This window comes from Erinaceus europaeus, chromosome X (assembly GCF_950295315.1).
Source record: "Erinaceus europaeus chromosome X, mEriEur2.1, whole genome shotgun sequence".
Taxonomy (NCBI): Eukaryota; Metazoa; Chordata; class Mammalia; order Eulipotyphla; family Erinaceidae; genus Erinaceus; species Erinaceus europaeus.
In genome coordinates, this window is record NC_080185.1 from 57,516,946 (window position 1) to 57,536,600 (window position 19,655).

Here is a 19,655-nt window from a genome sequence, read left to right on the forward strand (position 1 = left end):
GGAGATCTAATATCACAGATTTCTACCTTTTGCAGATAATGCTGTAGATCCAGATGTATCTGCCAGGACAGTCTTTATAGATGTTGAAGAGGTCAAGAATAAATCTTGTTTGACTTTTACTGATGATGGCTGTGGAATGACTCCCCATAAACTACACCGGATGCTCAGGTAAAAAAATGTGTCTTCATTCTTGCTGTCGTGTCTTCAGTTCATGAACTCTATCTATGCTGTAATAATTTTACTATTTTACATTTACATTATCCCTTCAATAAATATTTATTGAGAATATGTCATGTCCGAGTACTGATCATGAAGTAGACACTGTTGCTGCCCTCACAGAACTGAAATCCTAGCTGGTAATTCAGACAAGTGTGTCAGTAGTCATTAAGCATGATAAGAATAATGGTTGCAGAATGTATCAGGCTGTATTAGTTAAGTCAAAGAAGAACCCAAGCTGATCCAAGATGTTAGGGAAAGTTTCTCAGATGACGTTATAGTTAGGATCTGAGCTAAGGTTGCGTACACTCCGAACTAGCTAATGGAGAGGTAGGGAAAGGTCTAGTCTTGACAGCATGTCTTTATTTTTATTTGTTTTAATTTTATTAGTGACGTAACAATGATTAACAAGACTGTAGGATAACAGGGATACAATTCCATACAATTCCTACCACCAGAGTCCTGTATCCCATCCCCTCCATTGGAGGGTTCCTTTTTCTTTATCCTTCTGGGAGTCTGGACCAAAACTGTTTATGGGGTACAGAAGGTGGAAGATCTGGATGGCTTCTGCATTTGCTTCTCCACTGAACATGGACACTGGCATGTTGATCCATATCCCAAGCCTTTTCTTTCCCTAGCGGGATAGGGCTGTGGGGAGGTGAGGTTCCAGGACACATTGACGAGGTTGTCTTCCCAGGAAAGTCAGGTTGGCATCATGACAGAGTGTTCAGCTTGGTGGCTGGAAGGTGGCAAGATACAAAGCAGAACAAATTGTGTAATAAACAGGAACCCAGATGTAAGAATAGAGAAGATGAAACTAAGGGTCTTCATGTTTGGAAAGAAGCTAGGAAGTCTATTTTTGGTATATTCTTTTTTTTTTTTTCCACCAGGAATTTTAAACTTTATTCAGGAAAATTGACAACATTCACATGTTAGGCCAAGAAAGTGAAAGAGAAAGACAGAGAGAGGAGCTCCCGTTACTCACGTGATGACCGGGGCTCCTATTTTTGGTATATTCTAAGAAGCCCATGACTTTAGTAATTTTTGCTTGAACCCAGTAGCTAATATGCAGGTGGGTTAAACTTATTGTCTGGGAAGATGGCGTCAGAGTTGAGAATCAGACTAAAAAGTTGGATTAGGGCATCCAGTAGCTCCCAAATATGAGGAAAGTGTATAAATATCTTTAACTGCAAACCCTATCATTCTGACTTAGGGCTTTTATTGCCTACGGTTAGTATTTTATATTAAGAAAAACACAATTTTGACATAATGGAAACAAAACACTTGTCTTATTCTATAGATGACTCCTTCTCATATCACCTATCCTGTGATATGGACATTAGATAGTGAGTCCAGCAAATCTTACTGCCTTCAATTTTTGTCTGTGGAGCTATAGCAGTAAACATTCACACTTACAGTTACAAGTCAGGAAGAAGACATAGGCTGAGTTGAAAATAATGGGACAATTTTGTTTCAGATTCATTCTTTTTTTTTTTACTGAGACCTGTGTGAAATTTATTGAAAATGGATGTGAAACAGATAGACATGATCTTTGTTGTAAAAAAAAAAAACAATAATTGCATGAGGTAGAATTTAATTGACTAGTAACGCAGTTAAATAGGCTATCCCACCCAATGATAAGTAGTGTGAAGCGTACCCTTTTCATGAAGAGTGTTTGACAGAGACATCTAATTCAGTTTATAGAGTAAAAAAGAGGCTACTTTGAGGTTCAAACCCCTGACACCTACCTTCAGAGAGAAAGCTTCACAAGCGGGGGAGCCATGCTGCTGGTGTCTCTCTTTCTCTCTTCATCTCCATCTCCCCTTTGACTCTGTTTCTCTGTCTCTGTCGAATACAATAAAAAATAAAATATTGAGGGAGCCAGGTGGTAGTGCAGTGGGTTAAGCGCAGGTGGCGCAAAGCGCAGGGACCGGTGTAAGGATCCCGGTTCGAGCCCCGGGCTCCCCACCTGCAGGGGAGTTGCTTCACAGGAGGTGAAGCAGGTCTGTAGGTGTCTATCTTTCTCTCCTCCTCTCTATCTTTCCCTACTCTTTCCATTTCTCTCTGTCCTATCCAACAACAAAGACAACAATAATAACTACAATAAAACAATAAGGGCAACAAAAGAGAATAAATAAAGAAATAAAATAAAATAAAATATCGAAAAAGAGACTACTTTAAAATTACACTTGAACTGAAATATGAAGGATGACTGTCATTCATTCAAAAACAAAATATTTTTTCTCCCTAAATAAAAAAGCAAAAGGGTCAGGATCTTTTTTTTTAATTTTTATTTATAAAAAGGAAATAGTGACAAAAATCATAGGATGAGGGGTACAATTCTACACAATTCCCACCACCAGAACTTCATATCCCATCACCTCCCCTGATAGCTTTCCTGTTCTTTAACCCTCTGGGAGTATGGACTCAGGGTCATTATGGGGTGTAAAAGGTGGAAGGTCTGGCTTCTGTAATTGCTTCCCTGCTGAACATGGGCGTTGACAGGTCAATCCATACTCCCAGCCTGTCTCTCTTTCCCTAGTGGGGCAGGGCTCTTGGGAATTGTGGCTCTAGGACACATTGGTGGGGTCATCTGCCCAGGGAGGTCCGATTGGCATCATGATAGCATCTGGAACCTGGTGGCTGAAAAAAGTTATATAAAGCCAAACATATTTTTGACTAATCATGAACCTAAAGGCTGTAATAGTGCAGATGAAGATTTGGAGTCACCGTTTTATAGATAGCCTAGTAGGCCTATTATATTCCAAATGGTCTATGACTATACTAGTTTTTTCCTGAGCCTGACCTCTGATATGCAGGTGGACCCAAGTTATTGTCTGGGGAGATGATGTCATGGCTGGAAAAAGGGCTAGAAAGCTGGATCAGGGAAGAGAGTAGCTCCCAAATATGGGAAAGGTGTGTAAATATTGTTGACTGTAGACCCCATTGATTTGATGAGGGGCTCATATTCAGCTTAGGAGTCTATGTAACCTCTGCATCCCTGTAGGTCTGAGTTCACATTCTGTGGTCATGAGTAGGAACGTTCCAAGCTGCCCCATTTTCAGGACCCATCTTCCTCAGGTGGAGCATAGAGTATGTTGTCCATCCTCCGTTCAGAGGATGGAACATTTACTACCGTTGCTAGGATCTTCTCTTATTAATATTTATTTATTTTATAGAGACAAAGATGAATTGGGAGGGAAAGAGATAGATAGGTAGATAGATAGATGATAGATAGATAGAAAGAAAGACCTAGAGCAATACCTCACCTCTCGTGAAGCTTCCCCCCTGCAGGTGGGGACCAAGGACTTGAATCTGGGTCCTTGTACACGATAGCATGTGCTGTAGAACATCTCCCTGGCGGGAGCTTCTTTGACTTGGTATTTTGGACATTATCATGATAAATATACTTCCCACTAAATCAAGCTGCACAATTATTCTTAGTATTTAAAAACATAATGTTAGGGAGTCGGCCGGTAACACAGGGGTTAAGTACACGTGGTGCATAGCACAAAAACCTGTGTAAGGATCCTGGTCGAGTCGCAGCTCCCCACCTGCAGGGGAGTCGCTTCACAAGCGGTGAAGCAGGTCTGCAGGTGTCTTATCTTTCTCTCCTTTCACTGTCTTCCCCTCCTCTCTCCATTTCTCTCTGCCCTATCCAATAAGGACAAATTCAGTAACAACTACAACAACAATGAAAAACAAGGGAAACAAAAAGGGAAAATAAATAAATAAATATAAATTTTAAAAAATAATGTTAGAGAATTTTAATGACTGTGGAAACATGTACTGAATTTTATTTTTGATATTGTAAAGCAAACTTGAGTTAATCAGAAGATTTCCATTTATTTGAATTGTTTGGTTCAATCTCGGCATCTAGTTCAGGAGTCTACGTATAATTTCTTTTTTAAAAAAAGTTTAATATTTATTTATTTTTCTCTTTTGTTTCCCTTGTTTTTTATTGTTGTACTTATTATTGTTGTCGTTATTGATGTTGTTGTTAGATAGGACGGAGAGAAATGGAGAGAAGAGGGGAAGACAGAGGAGGGGAGAGAAAGACACCTGCAGACCTGCTTCACTGCCTGTGAAGCAACTCCCCTACAGGTGGGGCGCCGGGGGCTCGAACCGGGATCCTTAACCGGTTCCTGCACTTGGTGCCACATGCACTTAACCCGCTGTGCTACCGCCCGACTCCCATAATTTCTTTTTAAATAGTTGAACTTAAAGGTAGCTTTGCAATTTATTTATTTGTACTTTTTTGTGGAGTCTTGGTCTTTAATGTGTGGTTTTGCTACTCCAGGAAGCTTTTTCGTTTATCTACAGAGACAGAAAGAGGGAGAGATACCACAACACTGGAGTTTCCCTCACCTCTCATGCTTTTCAGACATGGGCTTTTGTGAAAGAATTAATGTGCTGCTGTGAACGTAGGTATCCACAGATCTTTTTGAATGGGTGTGTTTGATTCTATAGGATACCTCCCCAGGATAGGAATAGCCAGGTCATAGGGTAGGTCTATTTCTAGCCTGAAAGTTGTGGTACATATACATAGTGGAACACTACTAAGCTATTAGGAAATTGGTCCAACCCCTGTAGAAAGCATTGTGTTTTTGTATTTGGAAAAGTGACACAAGTATTCAAATTTGTTAAACCTATAAAATTATGTTTGACCTGTAACATTCATTATAATCATATCCTCATTTTATAACTCCTCCTATTTGTAGATTAATAAAACACCTTTGTATCTGCAGCAGTATTTTCCCAATAAATACAGAATCCTATGCAAATCATACTTAGAAGGAAGAGACTATAATTAAATTTTGTTAAGGTTCATGATTAATTCTCTTTAGCTCCAGTAGATGGCGTGTGTACAAGATAGTCTATGTTGTACATCAGGGATATGAGGATATGTGTCTGTAGTTTTCTTTTCACTGCCTCTTTGTGAGTTTTTGGTATTAGGGCGTTGTTTACTTCATAGAAAGTGTTAAGGAGTATTCCTGTATCTACTAGTATTTGGAAGAGCTTGAAAAATGTATGTAAGTGGTCCCCCATGAAGGTTTTGTAGAACTCATTAGTGAAATCATCTAGTCCTGGGCTTTTATTTTGGGGAAGGATCTTGATTACTGTTTCAGTTTCTTGCGTTGCAATTGGTATGTTTATGTTTTGTAAGTCCTGATTCAGTTTTGAATGGTTGTATGACTAAGAACTTATTTATCTCTTCTTGATTATCTAGTTTAGTAGCAACCACTCACAATCCTTTGAATTCCATTAATGTGTGTCATGTTTTCTGCCCTGCATTTACAATCCTATTTATTAGAATCTTCTCCCTCTCCCCCCCCCTCTTTTTTCTTGTTAATCTAGGTAGAGGTTTGTCAAGTTTGTTTAGTCTTTGAACAGTCAGCTCATAGTTTCATTGATCTTTTGTATTTTTTATTTTATTTTAATGTTATTTCTGTCTTGATTAAAAAATATTATTATCTTTATTTATTGGATAGAAATAAAGATCGAGAGGTGAAGGAGATAGAGAGGAAGAGAGACAGAGAGACACCTGCAGACCTGCTTCACCGTTCATGAAACTCTTCCCCTGCAGGTGGGGACCAAGGGCTTGAACCTGGGTCCTTGCACACTGTAATGTGTGCGCTTAACCAGGTGTGCCACCACCTGGCCCGTCCTGATTTTTACTGTTTCCCTTCTACTTACTTAGGATTTATTCTGTTGTTCTTTATATATATATCTTCAGTTGTGAGGTTAGATTTTTTTATTGTTGTACTTATTGTTGTTATTGATATAGTTGTTGGATAGGACAGAGAGAAATGGAGAGAGGAGGGGAAGACAGAGGGGGAGAGAAAGATAGACACTTGCATGCCTGCTTCACCACTTATGAAGAGACTCCCCTGCAGGTGGGAAGCTGGGGGCTCGAACCGGGATCCTTACTCCCATCCTTGCGCTTTGTGCCATGTGTGCTTAACCCTCTGCGCTACTGCCCGACTCCCAGATTTTTTTATTTGAATGTTTTTTTTTTTAGTTTTCTGATCTTGGCCTATGAATTTCCTTTTTTTTTTTTTTACTGTGTTTACTGTGTCCCATCTGTTCTGATAGTTTGTGCCCTCACTTTAATTTGTTTCAAGGAAACTTTTACAATTATGAATTAAAATAAGATTATGAATTTAACAACATTTCTTGTCATTATTTTATGTGTTGTTGAGTGTTCTTGTAGTTTCTATTTATTATTATTTTTTTTGGTTTGTTTTTATATGAGTCCTTTCAGAATTTCTCAGAGGGCAGGCTTTATTATAATAGAGTCCTTCAGCTATTGCTTGTCTGTGAAACTCTTAACCCTCCATCAAGGCTAAACGAGATTCTAGCAGGGTAGAATATCCTTGGTTGCAAGCTGCTCTCTTTGAGCACTCTACAAATGACCTGCCTTTCTTTCTTGGCCTTTAAAATTTCTGTAGAAAGATCTGTTGGTAATCTTACGGGGTTTTCCCTATGGGCAAGCCTTTGTTTTACTATTGCTGTCCTCAAAATCCATTGTATGTCCTTTGGTTTTTCCATTTTAATCAGTACATGTCTTGGCATTTTGGGGTATATTTTGTGTGGCAATGTTTGTGTGTGTGTATTTGGATTTGTATATTTTCCTCTTTATTTCTTTGGGGTTAGCTTTCAGCTATTACCTCATCCAATGTATGTTCTTTCCCTTTCTGTCCTTCTCCTGGAATACCTACAATGTGCATGTTGTTCCTTCTAAAGTTTTTCCATAAGTATTTAATGTAAATTCATTGCATTTAATTATATATATACATATATATTATTATTGGTGTTCTCTGCCTCATTCTCAAGCTTACATATTCAGTTCTCAGTCTGTCATTCTGCTGTTTCGTCCCTTGCCTGTATTCACTAGCTCTGCTATTATGGCCCCTTGTTTAGCTATTGTGCTCTCTTATATAGCTGCTTTGGCATCTCATTTAGCTACTGCCTTCATTAGTTTAGACTTTTCAACCTTTAGTTCTTTGTTTTCTTTTTTTAAAAATATTTATTTATTCCCTTTTGTTGCCCTTATTGTTTTATTACTGTAGTCATCTTTGTTGGATAGGACAGAGAGAAATGGAGAGAGGAGGGGAAGACAGAGACGGGGAGAGAAAGACAGATACCTGCAGACCTGCTTCACCGCCTGTGAAACAACTCCCCTGCAGGTGGGGAGCCGGGGCTCGAACCGGGATCCTTATGCAGGTCCTTGCGCTTTGCACCAAGTGCGCTTAACCCACTGCGCTACTGCCAACTCTGGTTTTCTTTCTTTCTTTTTTTTTATTTGTCTGATGGACTTGTTATTTGTATTTGATCATGGAGTTTTCCACTATGAGTTTCTTTATATTTTTAGGATATATTTTTATGTCAGTGAGGACTGATGCCTTGAAGTCTTCTTCTGGAGAGTACCTAACTCCTGTGTATTTGGGTTTTTTCATGGCTATCTTTTGGTGAAAGTGAAGATATTTTCTTCTGTCTGCCCATTGTGATTTGTTGTTTCTCAGTGGTCTGTATTAGGGATCCTTCTTGGACTGGGCCTCAGCAGGCACAAGTTCTCATTTAGAATAAACTTTCCTCTGCTATGATGGTTTGTCATGGTAGAGCTGTTGTGATTGTCTGGGAGTGATCCTGTTCTTTCAAAGGTTTAACTAAGAGGAGGTGCATATTGACTAGACCTGAAACATCTTGGGGGCAGCAGCTGTGATAGGCTGAGCCCAATTGTCTGTCCCAAAGTGGTCTGACTAGGGTGAGGTGCTGATTAATGGGTTAATATATTAACTCTGAGGTCACTGGAGGGCTGGAAGGAGCAGGGGCATGGGTCAAGGCCTCTGTTCAGTGATCATTGATGCTACTATAATAATCCTCCACCAATACAAATGTTAAGGATTGCTGAATCCTGGAAGTTGGGCAGTAGCACAGCGGGTTAAGTACACAGGCCACAAAACTCAAAGATACGCTTCAGGATCCCGGTTTGAGCCCCAGGCTCCCCACCTGTGGGAGGGGGGCTGTTGCTTCACAAGCAGTGAAGCAGGTCTGCAGGTGTCTCTCTTTCTCTCCCCTCTCTGTCTTCCCCTCCTCTCTCCATTTCTCTCTGTCCTATCCAACAACTACATCAATAACAAAAATAGTAATAACCACAACAACAGTAAAAAAACAAGGCAACAAGGGCAACAAAAGGGAAAAATAGCCTCCAGGAGCAGTGGGTTTGTAGTGCAGGCACTGAGCCCCAGTGATAACCCTGGAGGAAAAAAAAAAAGAATTGCTGAATCCTTGAATTGTAGTTTGTATTTTTAGCAACAAACTATTGTCCATTAAGGTCTGCATTTTTATTTTTTTTAATGAGAGAGAGAGAGAGAGAGAGAGAGAGAGAGAGAGAGACTGACTAGAGCAGACTTATGCAGGTCCTTGCACTTCATGCCATGTGTGCTTAACCCATTGCACTACCGCCCGACGCCCTACTCTCACTATTCTTATCCTTTCATATTCTCATTCTAACCTTGCCCCTACTACTTGTATTTTCATCCTTATATAGTTATTTGGTTTCCCCAAACTAAGGATTATAATGAAGGTCTAAGTTTGTAATAGGCAAAAAGAGATGACAGACAGCAGAAAAGGCAGGATCACTAGGAAATTAAGGGAGCCATAGAGTCTCCCTCACTGTTTTTACCACTCTTCCTTGACCACCTGTCATGATATTAGAGAAGATAGTGGCCCAAATAACCTTACAGACTCATTTCCTATTTGGGAAAAATCCCGAGTTTTGGTTATAATATTGGATCTGAAATAAAGGTAGGGTATAACATATGGCAGTCTTCTAATGACATGTAGAATTAGCTTAAAATTCAAGTTAATTTATAATATATTGTGCATTCAATATAATTAAATATCCACAATGACTTTATCTTTTCTAGACAACTCTTTCATATCAAGAATATCTGAATCTTTTCCAATTTCAATAAGTTTATTTCCTGTAATACTAACATCCATGAACAGCAGAAACTCGGTACTCTTGGCATTTCCAAAGAAAAGAACCAGTGCCCTAGAGATTACCTTTTTCTGTGGTTATTTTTATTTATAAAATGCATAGCAGCCCAGTAAAATGTTAACTCTAGAAGACGTAATGGTATTATAGCATAACTTTGAAAAAGAAAATTTAAAGGTAATTCCTTTTCTTAGGGAGTTAGCAAAATCCATAGCTTTTAGGAATTAAAAAACAAGTACCTCTACTCTGCTCTGTTTCTATATCTCTCCCTTTCTGTCTCTCACCCTTTATTTTAACAAATAATGAAGTATGCCTTGAGTGAAGGCATTGTGCCGACATGCAGCCCCAGTGATAAATTATGTCTCTTTTATTATTGTGTAATTAGTCTGGAGAGAAGAACATAAAATCAGTTCTATTTGTGGTGAGGGTAGATATGAGATTATTTTCTAGATTTCATATATTTGATTTTCTTTTTCTTTTGGCTTAGTTATTTTAGTGTGTGTCTGCCTGAAGAAAATGAGAAAGGGAAGGGTCTGCCTCTCAGATTTTGCTCACTATATAGGGCTGTAGAGATGATTGAGGTGACTCAGTGCAAAGGCCCTTAATAGAACAGGAGAGACATTCTGCAGCTGTTTGCTGATATTCAGAGGCAGAACTACCTATTTTTATCCCTTGGCCACATTCCAATGAACTGTCTCAGCAGATGGAACAGAGGGTAAGAATTAGAAGGGTTATCCTTTAAGTGAAGAGTTGAAATTGTCAAGGTATGTAAACTCTGGCTTTTAGATTTCTAGAAGGTGATATAGCCTGCTTAGGGGATAATTAGTCTTGTACATCTGACCAGTGGCACTATCTGGTCATTCTGTTACCCTCTCTATGGTTTATGCGGAGATAAATGCCCTTTCATCTAACCCTAACTTCACTTTCAACAAGCAGAGTGGTTTTATCTAGGTAAGAAAGGTTCATGACCTTCTCTGACAGTCTCTACTACCAGTGATAAGAGGCCGCCTTTATAGAGTGAGGCTCTTTGTTCATATACACACAAATCTCACAGAAAACCCAGTTCCATTACCCCCTAGTAATTTACTGTGTCTTAAAAAATAATAGTTTCATCCAGAAATACCAAAAGGAAGAAGGAAGGACAGACCTTTTTACAGATGTTCTTCATTTGTATGCCAAATATTAGGGATATTGACAATCTTAGTATGTTTACTGCCTTTTAATTTCTTTTTATGATTTCTTTTTTCTTTGGTAATTATAGTTTTGGCTTCACTGACAAAGTCATAAAGAAAAGTCAGTGTCCCATCGGCGTCTTTGGTAATGGCTTCAAGTCTGGCTCCATGCGGCTTGGAAAGGATGTGCTTGTCTTCACCAAGAATGGGGGTACTCTCACTGTTGGACTTCTGTCACAGACTTATCTGGAATGTGTCCAGGCTCAGGCAGTTATCGTACCAATTGTTCCATTCAGCCAGCAAGACAATATCCTTTCTGAAAAATAGAGAGTGCTGTTTTAAAAATGAGTCTAATCAGACTATTTGTGATAGAAACTTTTCTCCAATATGTCGAATTCAGCTAACAAAAATTTTCTTACTTACAGAGATATTAAAATGCCTTAGACTTAGATGAAATTTCACTTTTGCATACATGGGAGAGACCCAGGAAAATGGAATCATTTTCCCCCAAATCACCAAAAACTTTCACCTTAGTTACCCTCAGCTAAATGTGGGTGGGTGGGTGGAATGCCACTTTGGGGAGGTTATACTTGGAAAGGCACTACAACCAAGATAGGAATGTTATGCAGAATTGAATCAACCCCTTTGTCATTAGAGATTTGCTCATCTTCTTAATAGAGTGAGAAACACCTTTACAAATGTAAATTTTCCTTATAAATGTAGATGTACATTACCTAAGGGTAATACCTATTCTGTTTTTAGGCTTCCCCCCTTTTTTGTTTAATATGATAGGAGAGAGAGAGAGAGAACTGAACCCAGGTCCTTGTACACCACTGCCCATTTCCAAATTTTTAGAGATTTTCCTATATCTGCTATTTATGAAATATTTAAAAATAAGCAAAATGGTGATAGAGGCCTAGAAACATTTTTGTTACATAGAACTTTGTATTATTATGATACATACATACATATATATATATATTCTCTCCCACAGTAAAGTTCCTAGGCCCTTCTGTATTTTCTTTTCTTTTCTTTTTTTTTCTTTTTGACCCATGCAGCATAGCTACATTTGTGTCATCATCCCAGAACATTCTGTTCATCAGTTTATCTGATAAAAGACTAGCACATTCCCCTATACCTACATGAGTTATCATTTTTGTGAGAATAAGTTGTACTGACCCCAAGCATTATGGCAACAAAACTGTAACTCTTATCTTCCAGGCAATCAAAATTTAACATTTGGCACAGTTCCTTAAGTACAAGAATCTTATTTAGAATTGTATTTTTGAAATTGTATTTTAAAGGGGTAGCTGGTTCTAGAATTTGTCTCTGTAGCCTCTGTCCACTACTCTTTTCTTTTCTTTTTTGTTACCACCAGGGTAATGGCTGGGCCACACCCAGTGGCTATTTTTTCCTTTCCTTTCCTTTCCTTTCCTTTCCTTTCCTTTCCTTTCCTTTCCTTTCCTTTCCTTTCCTTTCTTTTTTTTTTTTTCTGTCTGTGTTATTGGATAGGACAGAGAAAAATTGAGTGGGTGAGATAGAAAGACACTTGCCGACCTGTTTGACCATTCATGAAGCTTCCTTCCCCTGCAGGTGGGGAGCAGAGGCTCAAACCCAAATCTTGTGCATGGTACTGTGTGTTTAACTTGGCACGCCACTGTCTGGCCCCTACTCTTTTTTTTTTTTTTTTTTTGCTACAGTGGTGGTGCCCATGCTTTGTGTCTATGTTTTTTGTCTAAATGTGTGACCCCCCCAAAAATAGCTCTTCTTAATTGATAGTATTGTCTTAAAGTATTAATTTTCTTTGACTTTATTTGGTTTTACAAAAAATGATTGTTACTGAAGATTCTTTGCCCAGCCTGGAAGCCATTCTGAACTACTCAATTTTCAACAGCGAAAATGAACTGTTATCCCAGTTTGATGCCATCCCTGGCAAGAAGGGAACTCGAGTTCTCATTTGGAACATACGCAGGTATAGTATTCCAAGGGTGATGATCATAATAACCACAAAGTACAGTTTAATAATATGTCTAGAGATGTAGAGAAGATATATGATTTAATGCATTTTTATCCTGTTGCATACTTTTTCTTAACTTTCTTAGAATCATAGCTCTGAGATGGTTGATAAAATGTAAAGGTTAATGATATGGAGATATGTAAATCTGGAGGCTTTTGCTCAGAATAAACAAGATAACTCAAGATTATTCTAAGACCCTTAGAATCCATTATATAGGGATTATATAGGGAGTCGGGCGGTAGCGCAGCGGGTTAAGCGCACGTGATGCAAAGCGCAAGGACTGGCAGTAGGATCCCGGTTCGAGCCCCCGGCTCCCCACCTGCAGGGGAGTCGCTTCACAGGCAGTAAAGCAGGTCTGCAGGTGTCTCTCTTTCTCTCCCCCTCTCTGTCTTCCCCTCCTCTCTCCATTTCTCTCTGTCCTATCCAACAATGCCGACATCAATAACAACAACAATAAAAAGACAACAAGGGTAACAAAAGGGAAAATAAATAAATAAATAATTTTAAAAGAATCATATATATATATAATCACATTGTTTTGAGATAGGTTATAGTTATTTTAACCTATTTGCCAAAGACAATAAAATATGAAAACAAAGAATTAGCTCCCACTGCACTGAAAGATGCTTTTGTTGCTTCCCTTTCTCTGTGTCTTCTTGTCCTGTCAGTATTTGAAAAAGTCATTCTGGAGTGGTGAAGCCCCAGATATGACCAAAAAAAGAAGAAGTCAGGGTAAGAAAGCATGATATAATCTTCAAAGCTAAGAACTGCTATTTTAGTCCTTTAAGAGTAGCTAGATCAAAGGTAGAAAACTGTTTGAAGCTGATAAATATGAACTGTAGTGAAGCTGGCTTCAGGATGTTTGTTTAGAGCTAAAGAAACAATCTGGAATCACTCTATTCTTATCATATCAAATGGCATATTTCTAATGGTGTCTGCTGAAATCTAGAAGCCTTGACTGTAAAATAGAGGTATTACTGGTATGTTTAGTAGAACAGAGTATCAGATGTATTCATTATCTTTTCTCCCTAGGTTAGGTATTTTGCATCATCACTTAACTGGGTAAAGTTAAAGTTTCTATAGTGATACATTGAATTAAAAGATAATTCAGATATTGGTAATTTAAATCTTCCTATGTCCTACTAGGAAAGCCTGAAGCCACGTATATTATAGAGGACTGTTTTCTTGAATTATTTCCAGTGATTTAAACACATTAAGATAATTTTTTTTACTTTGTTTCTCAGTTAGTAGGTACTTGTTGTTTTGTAAACAAAGGATTTCAGGGTCAAATAGCTTTGGGAAAAGCTGACTTGAACAAAATTTATTACAGGACCTTTCCGAGATTTTTTTTTCTGTGTCCTTGTGCATTGAAGATTTTAAAGAGAGCAGCGTAGTATGTAGCATTTCCCAATTTTCAAGTAAAATTACCCTGGGACTCTTGTACTTGGATGGGTTAGGGATAAGGGAGGTGACGGTGGGGTGAAACAGTAAGAATCAAGATAATCTTAGAAAATCAAGAATATGCTATTGTAGTAACACAGGCTATATATAGGCATAGTGACTCTGGTCCAGCTCTGAAGAAGGAGCTACATTTTCAAAACAGCCACTCCGTGTATGTGAAACCTGAACTTTGAGAAAGATATCACTAGAGCTTGAGGTATCTCTGTAAGCAATGAGAATTGTTTTTAAATTTTTTATTTATAAAAAGAAACACTGACAAAAACCATAGGATAAGAGGGATACAACTCCACACAATTCCCACCACCAGAACTTTGTATCCCATCCCCTCCCCTGATAGCATGGACCAAGGGACGTTATGGGGTGCAGAAGGTGGAAGGTCTGGCTTCTGTAACTGCTTCCCCATTGAACATGGGTGTTGACAGGTCAATCTATACCCCCATCCTGTTTCTTTGCCTAGTGGGGCAGGGCTCTGGACAAGTGGGGCTCCAGGTGACATTGGTGGGGTCATCTGCCTAGGAAAGTCCGGTTGTCATCATGGTAGCACCTGGAACCTGGTGGCTGAAAGAAGAATTAACATATAGAGTCAAACAAATTGTTGACTAATCATGAACCTAAAGGCTGGAATAGTGCAGATGAAGAATTTTACTTAATCACACAACATTTATTTAAGAGCAACTTGGAGGACAGAGAGATAGCTCATCAACTAGGTAAGCACTGTGCCTTGTCATTACAGCTTAGGTTTGAGTTTTGGAAACACATGGGAGTGCTAGAGTACCAGAAAAAGCTCTGGTGCTCTAGTATCTCTCACTCTTTACTCTATATCTCTATTTATGTGTCTCTCTGAATGAAAATGCAACCCTTGAGCAGTTAAAGCCTGTATATGTGAGGCCCTGGATATGCTACTTACTACTGATCTACAGAACCAGTTTTAGGAATTATTGTTCTGATCTGTATATTTTCTCTATAACCCATTATTTGTATTGAGTTTTTTTTTATCTTCTAGGAACAAATATGGATCTTGCTCCCCCACCCCCCAAATCAGTTTTTAGTGCTATAGCCTAGTGTCTCTCAATAAGCCAAAGCTATGTGGTCCAAAAGGATTTGGACAGAAGAAAGAGCCTTTGACATGACTATGTGTACTATTATGTGTTCTTCCCATCACAATCTTTTCTTCTGAAATGTAGGGTTAAATCTGGGGAATCTTGGTTATCTCGTTAGTCCTTATATGATTTGTTAAATTTATTTGTTTATTTATTTATTTCCTCCAGGGTTATTGCTGGGCTCGGTGCCTGCACCATGAATCCACCGCTCCTGGAGGCCATTTTCCCCCTTTTTGTTGCCCTAGTTGTTGCAGCCTCATTGCGGTTATTATTGCCATTGTTGACGTTGCTTTGTTGTTGGATAGGACAGAGAGAAATGGAGAGAGGAGGGGAAGACAGAGAGAGAGGGGAGAGAAAGATAGACACCTGCAGACCTGCTTCACCGCCCGTGAAGCGACTCCCCTGCAGGTGGGGAGCCGGGGGCTCGAACTGGGATCCTTACGCCGGTCTCTGTGCTTTGCGCCACGTGCGCTTAACCCACTGTGCCACCGCCTGACTCCCTGATTTGTTAAATTTAGTAAAACTAGCTTTTGATTTTATCTCTTCATTCAGTTTAGGAAAGTAATGTTGACCGACTAACCCAAAAATCACACAAAAAAAGGTGGGATCTATATATATATATATATTTTTTTTTTCTTTTTGGGGGCAATTAATGGTTTACAGTCAACAGTAAAGTACAGTAGGTGGGATCTATTTTTTAAGATTCTACTCTGGGGATAGTTGGCATCCATTTTACTGTCAGATCACAGACAATACAACACTGAGTTTTTTCCTTGTTTCTTATACTTGACATTGCTGGCTCTATGAAGCAATAGACTGTTTTAGATTAGGAGTGGCATTAAAGGAAGTGTGTAAACTGCAGCCAAATAATAAATAATTCCTTTCCTCTGGTAGTCAGGGACAGAAATAGAAACCTCACTTTTGGCTTCTGATGTTTCTTTTCTCTTGGGTTCCTAAGTGCATTTTGATGTCTTAGAGCCAGTTTTTGTTAGATTGGTCCTTGTCTCTTTTACTCAGAAATAAAGATGGAAAGTCTGAGTTGGACTTTGATACAGATCAATATGACATCCTGGTGTCAGACTTCAGCACAGAAGAAAAAGGGACTGATGGTGTTACTTCTGAACTGCCAGAAACAGAGTACTCATTACGGGTGAGTAAGAGTGGTTTATCTTCAACAATGAGAGCTAAGATTTCCTATAACTTAAAAATACAACTGGATAAGATACAGAGTTAGTTATAGAAAAATAACCACTAGTCCTGTGCTATAGGATTTCTTTTCATTATCTCCACTCAAAGGGTTAGCAAATAGTCAGCAATATTTTCATGCAGTTGTTAACATAGTAAAAAAAAAATAGAAAAAAAATGTTAGAGAAATTGAGCCCAATCATTGCCCAGAATAGAACTCAGTTGCTAGCAATATTTTAAGAGGGTTTTCATAGAACTGGCAAAAATCACATAAGTTTCCCTTCACTATTCCATAGGCCTTTTGTGGTATTCTGTACATGAAACCAAGAATGAAAATCTTTCTACGTCAAAAGAAGGTGACCACCCAGATGATTGCCAAGAGCTTGGCCAATGTAGGATATGATATATATAAACCTTCATTTACAGTATCCTTACAACTACTGGAGGCTCAACTCTTCATTTCAAGGTTAGATTCATAGGTTCACACAGAAAAGTAAAAATATTTCCTTTTCTAATTAAAAAGGTACGTTATAATATAAATTTTATGACAGTATACATCCAAGAAGGTGATTTTACTTTTCTAAATTATTAATGTATCTTCCTGATAAAATATTGCTTCACAATTCCATATCTTCCCAAATATATGTCAGTGTACCTCATCTACCATCAAGGTCTCATCTCCCCAAGAAGATATTTTTCCCAGCACAGGATTTTTTTTTTTTTACTAGTGATGTAATAATGATTGGCAAGATTGTGGAATAAGATCGGTGTAATTCCACACAATTCTCACCACCAGAATTCTACATCCCATCCTCTCCATTAGAAGGTTCCCTATGCTTTATCCCTCTAGGAGTATGAACGTAGGACCATTATGGGATACAGAAGGTGGGAGGTCTGGCTTCTGTAATTGCTTCTCCTACTGGACATGGGCGTTGGCAGGTCAATCCATATCCCTGGCCTGCTTCTACCTTTCCCTAGTGGGGTAGGGCTCTGAGGAGATGAGGTTCCAAACACCTTGGTGAGATTGTTTGCCCAGGGAAGTCAGATTGGTGTCATGGTAGCATCTGCAAACCGGTAGCTAAAAAAGCACTAAACTGTAAAGCAGAACAAATTGTTTAATAATCAGGAACCCAAAAGTAGGAATAGAACAGATGAGATTTGGGGTCTTTATGTTGGAAGATGCTAGGAAGTCTATTTTAGGTATATTCCAAGGGGCCCATGACTTTACTAGTTTTTGCTTGAGTCCCACAGCTAACATGCAGGTGGGCTAAAAGTATTATTTGGGAAGATGGTGTCAGAGTTGGAAATAGAACTGGAAATCTGGATCAGCAGGAAAAATAACTTCCAAATATGGGAAAGGTACATAAATACAGCTAACTATAACCCCCATCAATCTGACCTAAGGTCTAAGCCTGTTCATATTTAGCACAGGAGCCTTTGGATCCCTCTTGGTTTGAGCTCAATTTACATGGTCACAGCTAGGAACATTCTAGGCTGCACTCATTTCAGGACCAGTCCTCCTTGAGTGGCAGAGTATGTTGGCCCAGCCTCCCTTCAGAGAGTGGGGCAGTTTCTACCATTGTTGTTCTACATTGAGGGAAAGGTCCTGTAGAGGCCCACAGGAGGGTTTATGCTGTTGTTCCTGATGAAGATGACTAGTGATGGTGGAGAGAGGAATCTGTTAGAGGTCTATGCCCATCATATGTATGTGGAAAAACCAGGATTCCCTGACCAGGGCCCTGTTTGATGGGGTGTCCTGGATGTGAGCAAATGGGCCATCATTCAAGTGATGGTCTCTTGCTCTTATCCAGCTTTTGTAGTCCTTACTTTAACTGACAAGGTTAGCCTTAGAGTGATTGAAGGAAGTGAAATAGGAAGTAGATGAGGAGAGTAGGTCTAATTAGAAACTAAGTACTTTATGGTGTCTTTTTAGGTCATGCTACTTTCTTGTGTTTATTGAGTCACTGCAGACTATTGCACACTTTTACTTTAAGGTGTATATTTTCCCCTAAATTGTGGATACATGTGCACATTTGCCCTATCCCATGGACCCTGGTCTGTATCTAGGTTCTGTAACTTTGTTAGGAAGTGCACCACCCGAAATGGAAGTAGGAGTCCTATGAGCTAGGAAAGGTCTCATCAAAGTATTGGAGCTGGAGGGTTGGCATCCCAGGCCTGGCTTCTCTGAACACAGTTTGTAATGAATCATGTCAAGGTGTTACTGCTTGCATTGATTTGGTTGAGATCAGCAAATGCAGTATCAAATGGTATGGAACAAGAGAAGCATAAAGGAAAATGAGCCACGCCCTGGATGTTCCAGGACTGGGAGAAATATGTGTTTTAAAGAGAATGAGGAAGGTTCCTTGCTGTCTTAGAGTTTAAGAAGGCAATCAATAATTATTATTATAACCAAGTTATTTGAGAACTTTGTTTACTTTGAAAATTCCATGGTTAGGAGTCACTATACCATGCAAGGCCTTACCACAATTTATATCATTTCATGTTATTTACAAATAAGTATATCTTATATACAGACAAGACTAGTTGCTTCTGGTCTCCCTGGTCTAAGCTTATAGGTGATCTAATATTTCAAAAATTACTATTAGAAATGCATTAACAATTTAAGTCCAGTGTTAAAATTCAATCAGTTTACTAATTTCTTTTGTTTATTTATTTATTTAAAAAAGGAGACATTAACAAAACCATAGGATAGGAGGGGTACAACTCCACACAGTTCCCACCATCAGATCTCTATATCCCATCCCCTCCCCTGATAGCTTTCCCATTCTTCATCCTTCTGGGAGTATGGACCCAAGGTCACTGTGGGTTGCAGAAGGTGGAAGATCTGGCTTCTGTAATTGCTTCCCCGCTGAACATGGACGTTGATTGGTCAGTCCATACTCCCAGTCTGCCTCTCTCTTTCCCTAGTAGGGTGGGTCTCTAGGGAAGTGGTGGGGTCGTCTGTCCAGGGAAATCTGGTTGGCATCATGCTGGCATCTGGAACCTGGTGGCTGAAAAGAGAGTTAACATACAAAGCCAAACAAATTGTTGAACAATTATGGACCTAAAGGCTGGAATAGTGCAGATGAAGTGTTGAGGGATACTCACAGCAGACTATTGTGTACTTTTGCTTTCAGGTATATTAGTTTACTAATTTGAAACCTTAGGTGCTTAGATTGAAAGAATATATACTCAGAACTGAAGTCTCTGAATTGAAAAGTTCAATTCATTGAATCTATTTCCCCCTCTTATATTGATTAAGATTATAAGACTTACATAAGCCTACAAGTTAATAGGAATATATTTTAACACCTTTCCCACCACCAATGAATGGTCTGTGTCTCTACCCTTACACCCCTACAGTGGGGCTGAGAATCTACCTTCCCCTTGCCAGAGTTTTTGACTTTGATGCAATATTCCAATCTCAGTCAAATTCTTCTTTGTATTTCCTTGTCTGTTCTTTCTTAACTTTCGTTTATGAGTGGGATCATCTCATACTC

At 38.9% G+C, this 19,655-nt stretch overlaps 1 protein-coding gene across 2 annotated transcripts in view; it reads left to right on the plus strand.

The window, feature by feature from the left end:
* The window catches only part of MORC4 (MORC family CW-type zinc finger 4), a 66,127-nt gene that overhangs the window by 9,593 nt on the left and 36,879 nt on the right, over nt 1-19,655 (plus strand). For both annotated transcript variants that reach the window (XM_007530619.3, XM_007530618.3), the window contains exons 3-7: nt 36-168; nt 10,482-10,699; nt 12,217-12,364; nt 15,988-16,120; nt 16,452-16,580. In XM_007530619.3, the coding sequence (XP_007530681.1) occupies nt 36-168; nt 10,482-10,699; nt 12,217-12,364; nt 15,988-16,120; nt 16,452-16,580 (761 nt within the window). The remainder of the gene's footprint in view (nt 1-35; nt 169-10,481; nt 10,700-12,216; nt 12,365-15,987; nt 16,121-16,451; nt 16,581-19,655) is intronic.